At 50.8% G+C, this 20,474-nt stretch overlaps 1 protein-coding gene and 1 long non-coding RNA gene across 3 annotated transcripts in view; one reads left to right on the plus strand and one right to left on the minus strand.

The window, feature by feature from the left end:
* Positions 1–20,474, plus strand: part of PTPN5 (protein tyrosine phosphatase, non-receptor type 5) — a 58,492-nt gene that overhangs the window by 16,654 nt on the left and 21,364 nt on the right. For both annotated transcript variants that reach the window (XM_018043567.1, XM_018043568.1), the window contains exon 3: positions 7,828–7,904. In XM_018043567.1, coding sequence (XP_017899056.1) covers positions 7,880–7,904 — 25 coding nt within the window. In that variant the 5' untranslated portion in view covers positions 7,828–7,879. The remainder of the gene's footprint in view (positions 1–7,827; positions 7,905–20,474) is intronic.
* On the minus strand, positions 11,242–18,644 carry LOC106503738. The gene is made up of 3 exons (XR_001297454.1): positions 18,406–18,644; positions 16,262–16,472; positions 11,242–11,392 (listed from the first exon to the last, which is right to left on the minus strand). It is a non-coding gene; the product is annotated as an uncharacterized LOC106503738 (long non-coding RNA).

The raw sequence follows: 20,474 nt of genomic DNA on the forward strand, positions 1-20,474 counted from the left end.
TCCTGGGCTCAGAGCCTATCTGTTCCGCGAGTTAGCTGCACGCGTCAGTCTGAGCACCGTGGTTGCCAGCAACAGAAACTGACAAACTTACGCAGGAAAGCTGCTTGTTAGAAGGCTTCGGGGTGTGGCACAGGATGACAGGTAACTGAGCCCTGGTCTTGGGCCCTCCCTGTGGCAGGGGACCGGCAGAGCACCTGCGGAAGAGAGAGGCAACTCCTGATAGGGAATCGGGATTTTTAAGTGCCTGAAAACAATTGTTCACACCCTTTGTGACCTGAGGCATGTACTGAATCTCCCTTGCCTTGGTTTCCCTTTAGGGGTATCCTAAAGGCGGCCTCTCTCCTGCATTCACGTCTCATGTGCTTTGTCCAGAGAAAACTTTCTGCCCTGGCTGCAGATAGTGACGAGGAGGTGACTGAGCACCTATGTGCTTCCCTGCTACAGCCCTGGGAAGGAGGGTGAGGTCTCTCCACCTGCCGGCTCTAAAGCACGTGGCTCATTTGCAGGAGGCGGTCAGCCTGGTTCTCCATGAAGCAAGCATGTCCTCTGCCCCTGCTCACTGCAGTGTTGATGAGAACCTAGTGGCATTCTGGGTCCCTTTCTGGCCATGGCATGGCCGTCTTCTCCAGGTTGGGAAGCTCCCGGCCAGGTTCTGCCCACCCAGAACCCTCAAAACCACTACCCCGAAGACCCTGCCACTGCCCCCCATCTGTCCTTTAACATGTACATCAACAGGCTTGGGCCCTGAACACCTGGGATGCAGGGGTGGCTGATGGGGTGAGTGTGCTCTCAAGTCAGTGCTCGGGGAGGCAGGTGCACAAACAGCTAACTATAGCAGCAGAACAAAGTCAGAGGCAGAGAGGAGTAAGAGCCAGTGTGGGCCGGGAGCAGAGATGGGAGAGCTTGATTCTTCCCCGGAGATCAGGAGGTGCTTCATGAAAGAGGCGATGGGGAGAATTAGTAAAATTTGACAGGAGGGGGAAAAGAAACATCAGGCTAAGGTAACAGCATGAACAGAGGCCTGGAAGTCGGAGTGGGCAGGTTTGGTCCTGAGGACATAGCCGTGTAGTGGGATTCAAGCTTTGGGAGGTGGTGGAGACTCCGTGTGGACACTTTGGGGTGTCTAGAGCCTAGAGCCATTGTCCCCAACCTTCTTGGCACCAGAGATCAGTTTCATGGAAGACAATTTCTCCACGGATGGGGGTCGGGGATGCTGTTGGGATGATTCAAGCACATTACGTTTATTGTGCACTTTATTTCTATTTATTCTTTATTTCTACGTATTCTTTTATTACATCCGCTTCACCTCAGATCATCAGGCTTTAGATCCCAAATGTTGGAGACCCCTGCTCTAGCGAGCCCTGGGAGTCCCAGAAGCAGGAATCCCAAGGTAGAGGGCATATCTGCCTGGGGTTGGGTCAGGAGGTTCCTAGGGGCTCAGCCTCCCACCCAGAGAAGCTGGCTTCAGCATCCCAGCTCCTCCTCACCCACCTGGGAGGAGAGTGCAGACTCCTCTGCCTCCCTCCCCAAACCCGTCAGCTATTTCTCTGCGTGCATCCTGGGCAAAGCTGACACCCACTCCAGGATGTCTCCTAAGAGCACCCACGCATCCACCGTCCCACCCTCCAGGCAGAGGTGATGTGCCCACAGTCCATCCCAGGCAGGCCTCTGTTAGCACTCTTCACGCAGTCCCCAGTGTCACCTGGTCTGTCTCCCCCATCAGCTCCTGGAAGACAAGGTGGGCTGGTCCAGGCTGAGTCTCCAGCAGCCCGCCAGATGCACCAGCACCTTCAAACATGAATGGACGAATGACACTGATGGCATTTAAGGTTCCAGGAGCCTAGGGTCTAAACCACCTTATTTCATAGATGAAGCCTCAGGGGTCCAGAGTGAAAGAGGATTGCCCAAAGTCATAAGCAAGTGGGGAGCAGAGTTTAAAAGGTAAGTTTGGATCATAGCAGCACTATTCACAACACCCAAAAGGTGGAAGCAGTCCAGAAGTCCATCAGACGATGGATGGGTAAGATGTAGTTTGCCCATGGAGTCGGATATTATCCAGCCATTGAAAGAAATTAAGTACTGACACATGCTAGAGCGGGGATGAACCTAGAACATGTTACGCTGAGTGAAAGGATCCGGATGCAAAAGGCTACAATATTGTAAGATTCCATTTAGTTAAAATACACAGAACAGGCAAATCTGTGAGACAGGAAGAGGATAGTGGTTGCCAGAGGCTGAGGGAGGGGAGGATGGGAGGGACTCCTTAAGGGGTACAGGCTTTTCTTTTGGGGGCAATGAAACTCTTCTGGAGCTAGATGATGGTGGTGGTGTCACAACATTATGGATGTAATAAGTACTCTGGAACTGTATGTTTTCAGTTCAGTTCAGTTGCTCAGTCATGTCCGACTCTTTGCAATCTCATGAACTATAGCATGCCAGGCCTCCCTGTCCATTACCAACTCCTGGAGTCTACCCAAGCCCATGTCCATTGAGTCGGTGATGCCATCCAACCATCTCATCCTCTGTTGTGCCCTTCTCCTGCCCTCAATCTTTCCCAGCATCAGGGTCTTTTCAAATGAGTCAGCTGTTCGCATCAGGTGGCCAAAATATTGGAGTTTCAGCTTCAACATCAGTCCTTCCAATGAACACCCAGGACTGATATCCTTTAGGATGGACTGGTTGAATCTCCTTGCGGTCCAAGGGACTCTCAAGAGTCTTCTCCAACACCACAGTTCAAAAGCATCAATTCTTCAGTGCTCAGCTTTCTTTATAGTCCAACTCTGACATCCATACATGACCACTGGAAAAACCATAGCCTTGACTAGACAGACTTTTGTTGGCAAAGCAATGTCTCTGCTTTTTAATATGCTGTCTAGGTTGGTCATAACTTTCCTTCCAAGGAGTAAGCATCTTTTAATTTCATGGCTGCAATCACCATCTGCAGCAATCTTGGAGCCCAGAAAATAAAGTCAGCCACTGTTTCCCCATCTATTTTCCATGAAGTGATGGGACCGGATGCCATGATCTTAGTTTTCCAAATGTTGAGCTTTAAGCCAACTTTTTCACTCTCCTCTTTCACTTTCATCAAGAGTATTTTCAGTTCTTCTTCACTTTCTGCCATAAGGGTGGTGTCATCTGCATATCTGAAGTTATTGATATTTCTCCCGGCAGTCTTGATTCCAGCTTGTGCTTCCTCCAGCCCAGCATTTCTTATGATTTAAAATGGTTTAAATGGTGAATTTTATGTTATGTGAATTTTACCCCAAATGTAGTTTGGGACCAAATCAGGTAACCACCAACTGGGTCTAATGTCTGTTCCTCAAATCTATGCCACTAATCACACTTCCTACAACAGACCTCCTCAGCCCAGGGATGAGGGAGCCCATGGCACCTCTTGGTTCAAGGGAAGCCCCACCTGGGTGGCAGGATTTCTGCTCAGGTCCCTCTGCTGTGTCCTGGCCTGCATCACTTCCCCAGCCGGTTGGCCAACTACTTCAGTTAATGCCAAATACTCTCTCCATCTTGAGCCTCTGGGATGTTCTCCTGTTTCTGTTTGCACCATGAAAGAAGTTCTTTTCCTTGTGACCCCTCATCCACCTGGAAACACCCTTTAAGAACCGGCTCCTATCTTCCCCTTGCCACCCCCTCCACCCCCTCACCACAAGCTGAGCTCCCCAAGGTATCATGGGCATACAGCCTGTTAAAGCTGGTGTGGGAGCAATCGTGTTTGCCGGTGTGTCTCCCCAGAAGACTGGGGGTTGCGGGGGGGAGGGCCTGGCGTGTTCCTAGTTCTGCTGCCCTGCTCCCCGAAGCTGCTCGGTGAGCGCTTGGTGACTGGGGCAGTGGCTTTGGAAAGGTTCTTTCCCCTCCCAGACATTCTCCATCGGTGAGGGAGGGACAGGCCGGGTGATCGCCTAGTCCCTTTTTCTTGGGGGTTCTCTGGTTTCTAAGAGTAGCAGTGAGGGGCCAGTCCAGCAAGTGGCTGCCTGTGGTCACAGGCCAGTTTTCTCCTCCTGTGTCCCCAGCCGGATAAGGGGAGAGAAGGAGCCTGCAGTAATCCACAGCAAGCAGCTATTTCTTCTCATGGCTGGGAGGAAGGAGGACAGTGCCCAGAGACTGGGCTTCTCGAGTCAGCCTGAATGCACCAGCTCTTCCCTTTGGAAATCTAATCCAAACCCTCCCCTGAACAGCCTCGACATGCAGGTTTTGGCGAGGTTGCCTGGAGTCCTTCGACTGCAGGGCCCAGAGCAGGCTCTTGCTTCATTGTCCTCTCCAGATGAGAGGTGCTACTCTTTCTGCTTTCCTGATGATGAAATTAGTCATTTTCTAGGAAGCTTATTTATAGAGTCCGCTGCACACATGCAGGGCTGAGCTATTCTGAACACGACTTGGGGCCTGGGAGGCTTGAGGTGTGAAAGCAGCTGTGAGTCACTCGTGGGTCCTATTGCAGAGGTATCTGGATATACCTGGGTTACCTTTTTGCACTGAGCCAAGGGTCAGACCTTTGGGGCTACCCTCCAGCCAGGGCTCTCTTCAAGGTAAAGAAAGCAAAAGCTCTGGATCAGGAGGTAGAGGGTAGGTGTTCTCCATCCCCATCTGCTGGCTACCCGCTCGGCATATAACCTGGGACCAGGCAGACCTCCCTTCTGTGCCTCCGTTTCCTCCTCTGCTAAATGAAAGGGCTTCCAGCTCCGTGTTACTGGTCTGCTGTGGACTGCAGCAGGGGAGAAGGGTTCCAAGTACCTTCACGAAGATCTGCCTTCACAAAGGCAGCTCAGATAATGGCCATGTTTGAGGGGCCTGAGGTTTTTTTTAAGAAGGTCAGGGCAACGTTCACTTATTCACTGAGTGTTTGTTTATGTATTGAACACCTTCTATGAAGCAGGCACCAAGCAAGACTCTGAAGCTACAGTGATAAATGAAACCCAAATGGTGGTCCCTGCCCTCATGTCATTTATAATCCAGTGTTAGTCAAATAATGGCATAAGGTAAAATGAAATTTCAAACTTTATCAAAGGCTATGAGTAAAAGCTAATGGGAATTAGACCTTGGGGGGGCGGGGGGTTGGGAGCCCTCCAGGCAGGGAGAAAAGCATGTGCAAAGGCACTGTGCAGAAAAAAGCCTGCCCTGATGTAGCTAGGGTGCAGAGGTTAAACAGGAAAGGGCCATGAAATAAGGCTGGAGGGATGAATGGAGGACAGAACGTTCAAGATCTGGCAAACCACATCTAAGGATTATAGTCTCTGTTTTGAGTGTAATAGGATGCCATTCAAGTATTTTTTAAAAGAAGCAAGTTATATGGTAAGTGTGAAAGAGCTGATTCTAGCTCAGGCCTCCCCTATCCAGTTGTGCAGGTTGTAAGCTGCACAACCTACGAAGCCATATATATTAGAACCATACGGAGAAGGTTTCGGAGGCCAGCCTGAGTGGATGCCAGAGACCAGTTAAAAGACAGCCTCAGGAATCTAGGCAAGAGATGCTGCCCTGGACCAAGATGTAGGTGGCAGAGAGGGGGGAAAAGTGGAGAGACTCCAGAGACATTTAAGGGGCCCTGAAGATAGCACTTGTCTCTGCAGGAGAGCCAGGCCCTGGGGTTTGGGATTCTCAGAGATCATGCCAACTGGAGTGAGGAGAGAGTAAAACAGTTGCCAGTTGAGAGCAGAAGATGTCAGAATCAAAAGGGGCATCCTTACTCCGACCTCTGTGCCCTTCACTGATTCAGGGTTGCAGTTGGGCCTGGAGTCGGCCTCAGGACCAGTCCAAGAGGCAGGATTGCAGGGCTAGTGGGTGGAGAGGCAGCTGACCTCTTGAACTTCTTGGCAGTGCTATGCTAGCAAGGGTCGATTAAAGTTTCTTCTGGCTGCCAGTTTCAGAAATCAAATACCACCATCTTAAGCTAAAATTTTGGAATTTATTGGAAGGATCAAAATCACCATAGACAGTTAACTGCAGCCATGAAATTAAAACACGCTCCTTAGAAGAATAGCTATGACAAACCTAAACAGCATATTAAAAAGCAGAGACATTACTTTGCCAACAAAGGTCCATCTAGTCAAAGCTATGGTTTTTCCAGTGGTCATGTATGGATGTGAGAGCTGAACCATATAGAAGGCCGAGGGCTGAATTGATGCTTTCAAATTGTGGTGCTAGAGAAGATTCTTGAGAGTCCCTTGGACTGCTAGGAGATCCAACCAGTCAATCCTAAAGGAAATCAACCCTGAATATTCATTGGAAGGACTGATTCTAAAGCTGAAGCTCCAATACTTTTGGCCACCTGTTGAGAAGAGCTGACTCATTGGAAAAGACCCTGATGCTGGGAAGATAGAAGGCAGGAGGAGAAGGGGGCAGCAGAGGATGAGTTGGTTGGATGGCATCACCAACTCAAAGATCATAAGTTTGAGCAAGCTCTGGGAGGTGGTAAAGGACAGGAAAGCCTGGCGTGCTGCAGTCCATGGGGTCTCAAAGAGTCAGACACGACTGAGTGACTGAACAGCAATTGGAAGGATCCTGGGGCATCTGATGGTCTTAACAGGCATGTTGCTCAACAAAGGTTCACGATGGGCCGGAATGAAGCAGTTCCAAGGCCCTCAGCAGCAGATGTTTCTGGACCTTCTCTCCAGGGCACTGTGGCTACCATGGTCCAGCCCCCAGAATACATTTGAAAAGTGCAGGGGAGAGGTTCTGATTGTCCCAGGCTGGTGGGCTTGTCCAGCCGAGAATCAGTCAGCTACTGCTGGGAGTCGAACACAAAGGGCAGGCAGAGACCCTGGAGCCCACGCTGCGCAGCAGGCTCTTCCCAAAGCAGGGGAAGCCCTGAGAGCAGAGCAGTCACCTCAGGATATGTCAGATGACTCAAACTCCCTGGAAAATGAAAGTGAAAAGGGAAAGTTGTGTCCAGCTCTCTGCGACTCCGCGAACTGTAGCCCACCAGGTAACTCTGTCCATGGGATTCTCTAGGCAAGAATACTAGAGTGGGTCGCCATTCCCTTCTCTGGGGCATCTTCCTAACCCAGAAGATACCCAGACAGCATCTTCTTTACCGTCTGAGTCACCAGGGAAGTCCACAGAAACTCCCTGGGGTCTGGCTAATCTCCAGCAAACTTTTTCTAGCTTATTGGGTAAAGGAGAAACTCTAGACCCCAGCCTAGTCCTGAAAGGAACCCTGATAAAGAAGGTTTTCTGATTTCAGAAGGAAATAGAACATTTAGAATATGCAAATACATTGAGAGCTACTTTTTCTAGCTGTTTCTAGAGAAGAGTTTTGCATACCACTTTGTACTGCCTGAGCCACAGGAAATGTGCAAGACTTGGGGGGGGGGTGCTGGACACAGACTGGACATCACCCAGATCCCTCTTGACCACCCATGGTTCAAACCCACAGAAACTCGGAGGCAGAATGGCACCGCAGTGCAAATGTGAGCCTGGAGTCCTAGACTATAATTTCATACCCCGCTCTACCCGAAGGTGCTGTGTGACCTGAGGCAGGTTACTTAATTTCTCTGAGCCAAGTGGAATGATCCCTAATTCATGGGGTCCTGATGAAGACTCAGTGTGATAAAGTTTGTCAAGTGCTTTGCATGAAGTAAGCCCTCCTTCTATGGTGGAGATATGGTGTTATTCCACGTGGAAGACACCTGCAAAACTCTGCCCCTGCCTCTCCAGCTTGACCCCTCCGTGGGTTGGTCTTTTCCTCAGATCCCCTTAAATGGGACAGGGTTATTCCAAAGGACCCGGTCCAAGAAAGGAAGGCTTTTTCTCTTTGCTCAGTGTTTTGTCTTGATCCCCACTCATCAACAGCCTCACCTCCCATTTTTCATCCTGCTGCAGGAGTGAGAGAGAGAACCACACTGCTGATGACTCCGAGGGAGGGGCCCTGGACATGTGCTGCAGCGAGAGGCTGCCCGGTGAGTCTTCCCAGCACCCAGGTGCTCCCAGAGCTCTGAATGGAGGCAGAGAGCCCCCAAGGACCCTGGGGCTGGAGGAGAACCTGGGTGGCTGTGAATCAGCTCGAGAAGAGTGACCCGGCTGGTCCGTAGGTCTTGATTTCAGTGAAGATTTGTTTTGCGCATCCCTGATGTCTCTCTGATACCGTTTGGAGCTGCTCTAGGCTCAGCTGGAGGGACGAGCAGGCAGCTGAAGGTGTGTGGGGAGGGTGGAGAGACGGGGGGAGAGCTAGAGAGTCCAGACTTGACTGGGACATGACCGCTGGCTAGTGGTGTACTGGGCAGACTTCGAAAGGTAAGATGAGGAAACACAGCCTCACCGCGGCATGAATCAAGGGTAGGGGGGACGATGTGGAGAAACTCCTTGACAGGGCTGTGGGGAAGCCTGGCTGTGAATGTCCAGTTATGCTGCCTGAGTCCCATTGACTGCTCTTGCGCGGAGTGTGAACCGAGACCATTACTGTCACCGCAGAGATATTACCAAGGCACTCCGGCCCACGAGGTGGCAGCCCATCCCAGTTAGAGACCAGATACCCAAGTCATGATAAACCGCCTTGGAAGGAAGGAAGGAAGGTGGGGGGAGTTTTTTGTGTGCTTTTACCTTTTATGAAAGTTTTTATTGATTTTTCTGTCCTAATAACAAATATCCATTGTAGAAATACTAGAAAATAAAGACAAGTTAAAAAAAGAAAAGAAAAATCACCCTAATCCTATCACACCGCATACATTTTCATAGCTCCTTTTCCAAAAGTGTTAGTGTTAATTACTCAGTCATGTTCGACTCTTTGCAACCCCATGGGCTAGCCCACCAGGCTCCTCTGCCCATGGGATTTTTCCAGGCAAGAGTAGTGGAGTGGATTGCCATTTCTCCTTCAGCAGACCTTCCCGACCACAGATCCATCCCAGGTTTCCTGCATTGCAGGTGAATTACTTACCACCTGAGTCACCAGGGAAGCCCCTCCCTTGCCAGACCTCTTTGTTAAGGGAAAATCAACAGCTTTTGAATTCTAATTTTGAAGTATCAGACCTGTTCAGTTCAGCTCAGTCGTGTCCAACTCTTCGACCCCATGGACTGCAGCACACCAGGCCTCCCTGTCCATCACCAACTCCCGGAGTTCACTCAAACTCATGTGCATCAAGTCATCCAGCCATCTCATCCCCTGTCATCCACTTCTCCTCCCGCCTTCAATCTTTCCCAGCATCAGGGTCTTTCCCAGTGAGTCGGTTCTTTGTATCAGGTGGCCAAAGTAGTGGAGTTTCAGCTTTAGCATCAGTCCTTCCAATGAACACTCAGGACTGATCTCCTTTAGGATGGACTGGTTGGATCTCCTTGCAGTCCAAGGGACTCTCAGGAGTCTTCTCCAACACCCCAGTTCAGAAGCATCAGTTCTTCAGCACTCAGCTCAGACCTGTAGCTTGTCAGAAACCTCATGATTGGCAAGGAAACAGTATCGAGTCTTCAGCGATCCTCTTTAACAAAGACACAGAAAATAACTAGGTGTGACTCTAAAGCGATGACTGGTTTGTTTGTTTTTTTTTAGTTGGAGGCTAATTACTTTAAAATATTGTAGTGGTTTTTGCCATACATTGATATGAATCAGCCATGGGTTTACCTGTGTTCCCCATCCTGAACCCCACTCCCACCTCCCTCCCATTCCATCCCTCTGGGTCATCCCAGTGCACCAGCCCTGTCTCATGCATCGAACCTGGACTTGTGATCTGTTTCATATATGATAATATACATGTTTCAATGCTGACAGAATAGCGATGACTGTTTAAGCAGTTGTTTTATCCACACCAGGAGCCAGGGCCCCAGCAACTGATGAAGCTCCTCCAGGCTCCTGATGAGTGTTTGGCCCTTTGACGTAATTCATACCTTGTCCAGTAGGGGGTGCCATTGCTCAAAACACTTTGGATGGCCTGTTAACATAGGCTAGGATGGATGCCATTGCACCAGAGTCCTTGTGGGAACCCAAAACAGCTATCTTGAGGGGAAGAATTCTCCAAAGGGCTATGGGGGCTGTCTACAAACATCTGAAAGGCTGTCTTGTGAAGGGGACAGCATATCCATTCTGTATGTCTCAGAAAGAGGGCGTAAATCCAATACATAGAAATTTTAAAAAGAGACCTTGTTGGCCCACAGGATACAGAACTTTATTTTTGACTCTAAAAGAAATCTGGTCCCGGAACTTGATAATTCAAGACAAAATGAGTGTTCCGTCACTCGAGGCATTCAAGTATTGTCTGGATAGACACTGGAAATTTCCGCAAAGGGTGGGAGGTCGAGATGACATCACAGTCCTTTCAACTATTAAACAGTTCTGTGATTCAGATATGAGTCATAGAATTCAGAGATGATTCTACAAACAGGGATGGCCCCACTGGCTAGAAAAAAATCTACAGAAAATAGGACATAGTGTATAGGAATCCAGAGTAGCATAGTGTGGAGGAAAGAACACCAGCTCTGGCCTTAGAATCCGGCTGTTGTGTATACAAGCTGTGTGTTTATGGACAAGTCACTTAACCTTGCTGGTCCTCTAGTCCTTTGTTTGTGAATGGAGACAACAATATGTACATTAATCCTCACCAGAATGAAATAAATGTAATCACATGAGCAGTCATTCCACAAATACTTGTTGAGCACCTACTGTGTGTCAGATGGTACGCTAGGAATATAGTGGACTGTGCTAGGAATAACAAACATAGTCGTTGCCCTGCTTTGAGCTGCTTCTGGAAAATAGCATGAAGCCACTGCAGAGAGGCTGCAGTAATAGGCGTGATGTGTTCCAACCCTCTTTCCCAGTCCTCTCCAAAAGCCAGCAACCAGCAGAGAATGGAAGGGGAGTAGTGATCACCTCCACAGGGCCAGCACATTGCCCTCCTGGTGCCAGGCACTGTACTAAATGCTTTTACCTGTATGCCAAGGGGCAGGGACACCAGCAGGGTATGTGAGTAGTCAGCTCATTCCTAACACTGTCTACTGGGAGAGAGCATCAGATTCCACAGATAAAGGGCTCGAACCCACAAGTCCACCCTCCACTTCAGATGCCAGTCACAAGCCCAGGTTGTTACCTGTGCTTTTGGGTGACCCGCTACCATTTGGAGGTTCCAACAACCCCCTCCAACTCAGGATTCAGTCACAAGTCCTGAAGGTCACCTGTACTTCTGACCTATGATTGGCTATATATCAGAGGTTCCCACAGCACACTGCCCTCAGGTTTGCTAGAATGGCTCTCAGCACTCAGAAACATTTTCAGATCCCCAGTTTATTATAAGAGGATATTAAATGATGCAGAAGATGACCGCCCAGACCGAAGACGATGCGTCGGGAAGGGTGTCGGTTTCCCTGCTCGGAGGCCCCATCCTCTCCCAGCACCACTCTCCTCACATCCATGTAGTCACTGGCCCGGAAGCTCTCCAAGTCCTGTCCGTCTGGATGTTTCCCGAGGCTGTGTTACATAAACACGATTGATTAAATCATTGGCCATTGGTGACTGACTCCATCCCCGGCCTCTGTCTCTCGAGGTCGGGCCTGGGACTGGAAAGTTCCCGTGCTCTAATCACATGGTTCTCCTGGCTACCAGCCCCTACCCTTGGGTGGGATCCACAAGGCACCTTCCCTGAAGCATTTTCAGGAACTAGAGATGTGACCAAATATTATCCCATTGCTCTTCTAGCTCAAGAAATTCCAAAGGTTTTGGAAGATATGAGTTAGAAACTGTGGATAAAGCCCAAGTATATTTGAGAAATATATATTTTGGTCATCTGAATGACCAATTATAAATTTCTTATGAATCATAATATCGTAACATGTCTTACTCAATCCTCTCTGCTGCCCTAGGAAGTTCAGTTCAGTTAAGTGGCTCAGTCATTTTCGACTCTCTGTGACCCCATGGACTGCAGCATGCCAGGCTTCCTTGTCCATCACCAACTCCCGAAGCTTGCTCAAACTCATGTCCATCAAGTCAGTGATGCCATCCAGCCATCTCATCCTCTGTCGTCCCCTCCTCCTCCTGCCCTCAATCTCTCCCAGCATCAGGGTCTTTTCAAATGAGTCAGTTCTTCACGTCAGGTGGCCCAAGTGTTGGAGCTTCAGCATCAGTCCTTCCAATGACTGATCTCCTTGAGGATTGACTGGTTTGGTCTCCTTGCAGTCCAAGGGACTGTCGAGAGTCTTCCACACCACAGTTCAAAAGCATCAGTTCTTCGGCACTCAGCTTTCTTTACAGTCCAACTCTCACATCCATACATGACCACTGGAAAAACCATAGCTTTGACTAGACAGACCCTGTAGGCAAGGTAATGTCTCTGCTTTTTAATATGCTGTCTAGGTTAGTCATAGCTTTTCTTCCAAAGAGCAAGCGTCTTTTAATTTCATGGCTGCAGTCACCACCCGCAGTGATTTTGGAGCCCCAAATAATAAAGTCTGTTACTGTTTCCATTGTTTCCCTAGGAAACAATGATTGCCCTGGGAAATTAGGTATTATTTCCCTAGGAAATACAATGATTGCCCTAAGAAATCAGATATTATTTGCTATCCCCCATCTCATAGAAGAAAGGGACTTTCCTGGTGGCTAAGATGATAAAGAATCCGCCTGCAATGCAGGATACCTGGGTTCGATCCCTGGATCCAAAAGATCCCCTGGGAAAGGGAATGGCTACCCACTCCATTATCATTGGCTGGACAATTTCATGGACAGAGAAGCTTGGTGGGCTACAGTCCATGGGGTCGCAAAGAGTCAGACACAACTGAGCTACTAACGCTTTCACTTTTCTCATAGAAGAAAGGACCAGGGTCCAGAGAAGTTAGAGAGTCTGTCCAGGTTTGTCTAGCTCATGTGTGGTAGAGGGAGGCTTCATTCCAGGCAGTTTCTTCCCGGAGCCCAGGAGCCACTGCCCCATCATCTTCTCCTGGTACCTTGTGGACGGAGGCAGAAATAACTAAGGTGCGTGTGTCTCCAGGGAGGTGTTAGGAGGAGTTGGGTGATGTCACTATGCCTGTCTCCATCTGTGCTCTTCCTCTGGGAAGCCTGCCTGCCAGGGCCCAGGCAAGTTATGGGCCCCTCTAGACATCTTGATTGATACTGAAATAACTTTTTGTCTGTTTCCTCCATGGGGCCATGAGCTCTTCGAGGGCAACTGCCTCTCTCTTCCGTCCTCCGTGGCAGCATTTATTCACTCATGTCTTCATCTGTTTACTCACCGTTCACTGACCACCTCCATGTGCCAGGCACTCTGTAAGTCCTAGAGATTCAACAGTGAGCCGACCTGAGAAAATTCCCCCCCTCACAGGACAGGATCGTGAACTAGCTAAGAGCAGGCATTCTGAACCCAAACGTGGCTCCACCACTGGGGTGATTATGGGCAGGCTCCTTAGCCTCTTAGTACCTTCCGTTCACAAAAACAGCAAGAATAACATTCACTCCCACGTGGAACTGTTGGAGGATGAAATGAATGAATGGAGCTCGAAGCAGTGCCTGGAATGTAGCGAGTATTGCATAAACATCTGTGGGACTTCCCTGGTGATCCAGTGGCTAAGAGTCCAGGCTCTCAATGCAGGGGTCCAGGTTCGATCCCCGGTCAGGGAACTATGTCCCACATGCTGAAACTAAAAAAGATTGCACGTGCTGCAGTAAGAATTGAAGACCCTTTGTGTTGCAGCTAAGACCTGGCGCAACCAAATAAATGTTTAAAAAAAATTACATAGGCATTGCTATTAAGGAAAAGATAGACAATAAATAAGGAGAATATATAGTAGGGCAGATGGTGATAGTGCTATGGAGAATTTAAAGCCAAGAAAGGAGGGGTTGGAAAGGACTGGGACTCGGGAGAGGGGGTGGGATGGGCCTTGGCATTATGAATAGGGTAGCCCTGAAACCTGATAAGGAGTAGACTTCCACAGTTTTCATCAGCCAGAACCACTGCCCTAAGCCTCCACTTGGACCTAAAAGGAGATGGAGATATACAGGCCCAGAGACTTGGGACGTTGGGCCTTTAGAATGAGCCCACGGGCATGGCAAGCAGTTGCATAACGATGGTGTAAAAATACAGCCCTTGAGTAATCTCTCCCCCTCCCAGCTGTCTTCCCCACTGGGCAAGACTAAGAGGCAAGGCAGAGTGAGGACCAGCCATGCCTGGGTGACTCACTCATTCCTACACACACTGCCAGGCAGGGGCAACACGGCCAACATTCCTGGGGCCGCGGTCATCCTGAGCTGGCGCCAAGCAGGTCATCCAGTCCTCCCAGACTGAGATTTCTGGGTGAAAACATCATCAGGCATCGCCAACACCTGCAGGCAGCCCACAGCTGCCCCCGGGACAGGCACACTCGCTCGCATGCCCGGAGGCGTTCCACGCAGGCGCACACGTGCTCGTGTTTGCTCACTTGTCACAGCCTCATGCTCATGTATTCACGTGCACGTCATACCCACACTCAGTCCCCTGGGCACACGCAGCCCCCACACCTGCGAGTTTTCTTCCTCTTGCACACCCAGGACCTCTCAGCTCCACCGCTCTGTCATCCAGCCCTTTCCACTAGAGATGAGCTTAGAGGCGGACACACTTGCTTTTCACTGTTTCCTCTTTAGGGCTCTTTCTTTCCTGAAGCCACGCCCCCTTCTCCTGCACGTGCAGATAAGCAGGCTTGTTCCTTCCCGCTGCTTCTCCACCCTGTCCCCAGCCCTCACTGCATGCAGTTCCTATGTGCTGTGGTGGACAAGGGCGTGCACACACTCCCCTTTGTGCACATGCACACATAGGTTTTTTTTCCAGCGTGCACACATTCTTTTCCACATGCTCACCCTCCTCTTGTACGTCCCCTTTGCCTGCTCACTTCCTTGCTCATTTACTTGCTCACAGTCACCCAAACACATTTATACATGCAAACTCACACTCCCCAACCCCCCTTCTGTGTGTAGGTGTTCACATTTGCGAGGAACAAGGCAAGCCTGCTGATGCTGGGGCCTCGGCTCCTGCCGAACAGCACGAGTGCAGGCCTGGCCTGGGACCAGCAGCTTCCTCAGGGGTGTGGGGCAGAGGAAGGAGGTGAATAGGATGACAGCAGGGGCTTCCTTGGCTTCCCTGGTGCCTCAGTGGTAAAGGATCCGCCTGCCCACGCAGGAGACACAGGTTCGATCCCTGATCCCAGAGGAGCGCTCATGCCGCAGAGCAGCTAAGCCCATACTCCACAACCATTAAGCCTGCGTTCTAGACCTGGGGAGCTGCAGCTACTGAGTCCAAGCACCCTGGGTCCCGTGCTCCACAACAAGAGAAGCCGCTGCAGTAAGAAGCCCACACACCGCCACTGGAGGGTAGTCCCTTCCTAACACAGCTAGAGAAAAGCCCACGCGGCAACAGAAACCCAGCGCAGCGAAAAATAAACAAAGATAAAATTATTTTTTAAAAAAGACAACAGTAGATGCTGATGATGGCATGATGTCACCGTGTGTTGTTCACAGCACCTCCAGCAGGCAGCTGCATGGGCAGGCCTGTTCCTGACGTTGGCAGGGACCAAGGTCAGACTGCAGGTGGGGCGCCACCCCCTGCCCAGTTCTGCACGGTGACGGCTCTTGTGTGCATGCATAGGGGCACGTCAGTCTGTGCGTGCAAGCATGGGCCACACTCCACCCTGCTAGTTGACCCTCGGTCACCCTTCAGACCTATAGATACCCTTGTGGAAGGCCATGTCTCCCCTCAGAAGGGTGTTCCCGCCTTCCTGAAGGCTTCAGGCCATTTGGACAGAGGGTCCTGGAGTCCTCACCACCAGAGCATGGCCTGAAAAGAGGGGCATGTGCACATATCCTGGGCCCAGTGGACCTCTCATCTCCTGGGGAGTGGGATGGCCAGAGGGAGGGAGTGCGGGCCCCTGCTCAGCCTGGCAGTCCGGGCTGACCCAACCCCAGGGATTTTCTTCTTTTTTAGCTGTGCTGGGTCTTCGTTGCTGTGTGGTCTTTTCTCTAGTTGCAGCAAGTGGCAGCTGCTCTCTAGCTGTGGCTTCATTGCAGGGGCTTCTCCTGTAGTGGTACAGAGGCTCTAGGGCCCTCGGGCTTCAGCAGCTGTGGTACGTGGGCTCAGTAGGTGCAGCTCCCAGGCTCTAGAGCGCAGGCTCAGTAGTTGTGGTGCACAGGCTTAGTTGCTCTGTGGCACATGGGATCTTCCTGAACCAGGGATCAAACCCATGTCTCCTGCATTGGCAGGCTGATTCCTTACTACTGGACTTCCAGGAAAGCCCCAACCCCAAGGATCTTAACAGGAGTTAATCCTGCAGGGGCATCTATGGAGACAGAATCTCCCTCCAGAAAGCCAATGAAATTACTTACAGCATGTTGGTGAACCAGTTCAGACAAAGAGAAACTCGGGGGTCCTAGGCAGTCAGCTCTGCTTCACTAAGTCTGTGCCTCGTGGCGGAGTCCTCTCTCTGCAGCTCTCCCAGTCCCAGGACGCAGCCAGCTTGAGGCGTCCTCTGCTTTCGTTCGTTCTTCCCACGCTGGCCCTCGGCCCCACTTCCAGCTCAGCTGGTTTTGTCTAGACCTCGGAGAGGAAAGGGTGATGATGGTTGGTAGCTTTAGGTACTGTCAGGCACACTCCCCTGTGTGCGGCCTGGTTATCTTCAGAGATCCTCACAAGGCCCCTCTCTGGCTTCACTCACGTGTTTCTCTTTTGCCTCCCACCGCCCTGTCCCTTCTCCGCGTCGTTAACGTGCCCTAACGTATCGTGTGCATTTTGTTCGTTTGTTTCTATGTGCTCTTATAGAACAGGGGGCAATGTTTTGTGCATGTGTGTGTATTTTAAACTTGTGTCTGCTGCATTCAATCTCATTCTTCTCGTCAGCAGCCCCGTTTCTGAGATCCTTCCACCGTGCCATCTGTCCTCTGACCCTTTGCTCCCGAGGCTTGCAGTGTATTCCCCCGTGTGTCTCTGGACCTGCACATGGCCTACCAGCTCCCCCAAGTGATGGGCATGTAGATGCCCCCCTCCTCCCACCCCACCACAGGTAACGCAGGAGGGAACTTTGGCTCGTGTGTTTCCTGGGACTGTGTAAGGCGTTTTTTTTTCGAGTGGACGCACTCATTTTCAGAGTTTTCTACTTCCCAGATTGGTTCCAGCAGAGAATCGGACAGAAACTGGAACACAGAAAACCAGGAGGAAGTGGTGTAGGTGGAGATGGGGAGACACACAGGAGCAAGCTGGGCCATTATTGATGGCCATGGCGGGGATCTGGGTCCTTATCCCAAGAACAAAGGGAAGCCCTAGAACAAAACTACAGCAAAGGCTCAGATTCGTTTGCTTTTTTTTTTTTTTAAGGTAGCAGTGGATCTTTAGTGCTAGAAGGACCCTTAGAGACCTCTAGGCACACTCTGAATTTACAGTAGGCCTCTGAGGCCCACAGAGGCCATGAGATACCCAGGGTCACAGAGCCCACTGTGACTAGTTAACAGAGCCAGAACTGCTACCCAGGCGCCCCTGCCACTTGGCCAGTGTTGTGAGCCTCCTTGGTTGCTGAGGGCTATCTGAAGGCAGCAGCCTCTGCTGGGCTGGGGTTTGTCAGCATATCTGTCCCTGGACGGGAGAGGCAGGATCTTGGGTCGACCTTGCTCTCCCCCTATCCCCTGGACTTTCTAAGACCTCTGAGGGCACTTACCAGGATCCACCCTCCTGCTTCCAGGGAGGGAGGCCCCAGACTATCAGACACCCACAAACGGCCCTGCAAAACATCCCTTGCTGGCTCAATGAGTGAGAACCAAAACAGAGGGTTAAAGACATGCACGCCAATCCTGGTTCTGCCTTTTCCTCTCTAGACCTCAGTTTCTTCATCTGTGAAGTGGGAGCGTGGAGCAAGAGGCTCTCCCAAGTCTGTCCCCGCCTCACTCCATGTTGGTGCTTTAGTCTCAGGCACTTGGAACCTCTGGTCCCACCTCCCACGGCCTCTCCTTCTGTTCTTTTAGTTCTCACCATGGGCTCGAGGGAGGAAGGCACTGCACCCTCAGAGTTTCATTGACCCTTTTCACCCTTGTACTTCTGGGCCTCTGCTCCAGAGAGGCACAAAGAACCAAGCCTTTGTTTGCAGCAACAAAGCTGTTTGCAATTTCAGATAGAACCATTTTATTATATGCCATCCAAAGAGTACTTGAGTTGGCTTTTGTTTTGGAAGCTTGTTAGCATTTCAGATTTAATTAACTGACAGAGACAAAAGCTTCCCCACTTCCGCCACCCCCAGCCTATGTCCACTCTATCCACCAACCCCAGGTGCCCGCCGGCAGCCTCAAAACCCCTGCCCACGTAAGATGTGGGGTCCCCACTGTCCTCCTGAGGGGCTCACCTGGCAGATGAAAGGAAAGTCCTGCTGCCTGCCGCTCGTGCTTCCCTCCCGTCTTCCCCTTCCTGTCTAAATTCTGCTGCTGTTTACTGAGTGTTCACTACGTGCCAGGGACCAGGCAAAGCACTGAGCATTTTTTTTTTTTACCTGATGGCATCCTCAGACCCCAGCTAGCAGGATTTAGTAGATCTGTTGTCCAGAGGTGACATTGAGTTGCTTCCCCAGGGCCACACAGGTCGTCAGTGGCACCATCGGGCTTCAAACCTAAGTCTGGGTGATTCCAGAGTTTTTGTTGGAAGTCCCCACAGAACGAGCTTCCTGTCCAGAAACAAGCCTCTTGTAGAGACTTCAGGGGCTGCAGTTCTGACTGGGTGGGGCCAGGTCCGAGAGCTGGTTCTTGTTACAGGCGTACTGCCCTTTACTGCACTCACTTGGCTTTATCCAGCTCCACAGACACTGCGTTTTTCACGAATTGAAGTTTTGTGGTAACCCTGCATTAAGCAAGTCTGTCAGTGCCATTTCTACAGCAGCATTTTTTTTAAAGTTGTACATAGTTTTTTTTTTTTAAGATATAATGCTACTGCACACTTAATAGACCTTCAGTTCAGTTCAGTTGCTCAGTCGTGTCCGACTCTTTGGGACCCCATGAATCACAGCACGCCAGGCCTCCCTGTCCATCACCAACTCCCGGAGTTCACTCAGATTCACATCCATTGAGTCAGTGATGCCATCCAGCCATCTCATCCTCTGTCGTCCCTCCCAGCATCAAAGTCTTTTCCAATGAGTCAGAGTATAAATGTAACTTTGTATGCATTGGGAAACCAAATAATTAGTGTGACTTGCTTTGTTGGGCTGTTTGATTTATTGCAGTGGCCTGGAACTGAACCCATAGTGTCTCTGAGATACTTGGAAATCTACTTCCCAAGAGCAGCCACACGTTGGTCCTATTCTCATCTCTTGACAGGACCCCTTCCCCTAGCATAGCCTCCTCGGGGGTCTGCAAACAGCACTCAGCCTCCTGCCCCTCTAGCCTCTGCTCCCTTCCTCCCCACAGTGAGGTAGGAGCAGCAATCCTATAAACAAGTGTCCATGGCTGAGGGTGGGATTTCAGACACAGTGATGGGCTGTGGCGCCAAGCACCATTTCCCACAGGGATGAGGCCATACTTGTGAACGCATGGCGGGTCAGGCATGCATTCTTAAGAATGCCCAGGTAAGGAGAGCAGATCACCAGAGCTAGTCTCATCTGATGGGTTGGTTGGTGTTATGGGCTCTGGCTGAAAGCTGCCTGGTTTCTGGTCTTAGCTTCTGCCCATTATTAGCTGACCTCAGCCAAGTGACTTAGCGCCCATGTGCCTCAGTTTCCTCATCTGTAAAATGGGAGTGAGAGCAGTACCTCCTAGGACTGTTGAAAATTAAATGAGTTAATATATATGAAGCTCTTAGAGCAGTGCCCACACATGGTGAGCACTCGGTAGGTGTTAGCCCTCAGTGGTCCTGGCTCTGCCTGCAGCTGGCTACTGACCTACGGCAAGCCTCTTTCCCCCTTGGCCTCAGTTTCCCTATTTGAGAAAGCAGCGGACTAGACCAGATGCCCGTCAGGGCCAGTCAGACTCTGCCCGTCAGTGGTTCTAGAAGCCCTGGCAGGGCTAAGCATGGTGTTCTGCTGGTCAGCAGCCCTGTGACTGTGTCGGCATGGTGGGGAGGTCCCTCCTGGCCACATTTGGGAAGGGAAGAAAAGCTGAATGGGCCAGGAGCTCCCTCCTCATGTCAACAGAAACAGGCTGAGCCAGCCTCCAGCTCCAGTCCTGGTGGATGGCAGCTGGCAGCTCCAAGGATGAGTCACCAGCAGGAGCAGCCATGGGTTCTTGGGCTCGGGTGTTGCCAGCCCCAGGGCACACCCTGGCTGCAGAGTTTGGTAGTGGGACCTGGGTGCCAGGTGACAGGAGAGGGGTCACAGTGTTTCCATTTGCCAACTAAACTCTCAAGGCCCTTTGCCTGCGTGCTCTACCCAGAGCCCCTAGAGCTTTGGCCCAGGGTACAGAGCCCCTGCCTTCCCGTGTACCTCCCTTTCATATGATGTAGGCTTTGAGGAGCCATCAGCCAGGATCAGGCACAAAAGCTGCACCACCACCCCCATGCTGCTGGTTAGAGTTCAAGGGTCCCCCAGACACAGGGACTCCTTCCTTGCCTCCCGGGTTCTCACTGTCTCCCTGC

Source organism: Capra hircus, chromosome 29 (assembly GCF_001704415.2).
Source record: "Capra hircus breed San Clemente chromosome 29, ASM170441v1, whole genome shotgun sequence".
NCBI classification, from domain to species: domain Eukaryota; kingdom Metazoa; phylum Chordata; class Mammalia; order Artiodactyla; family Bovidae; genus Capra; species Capra hircus.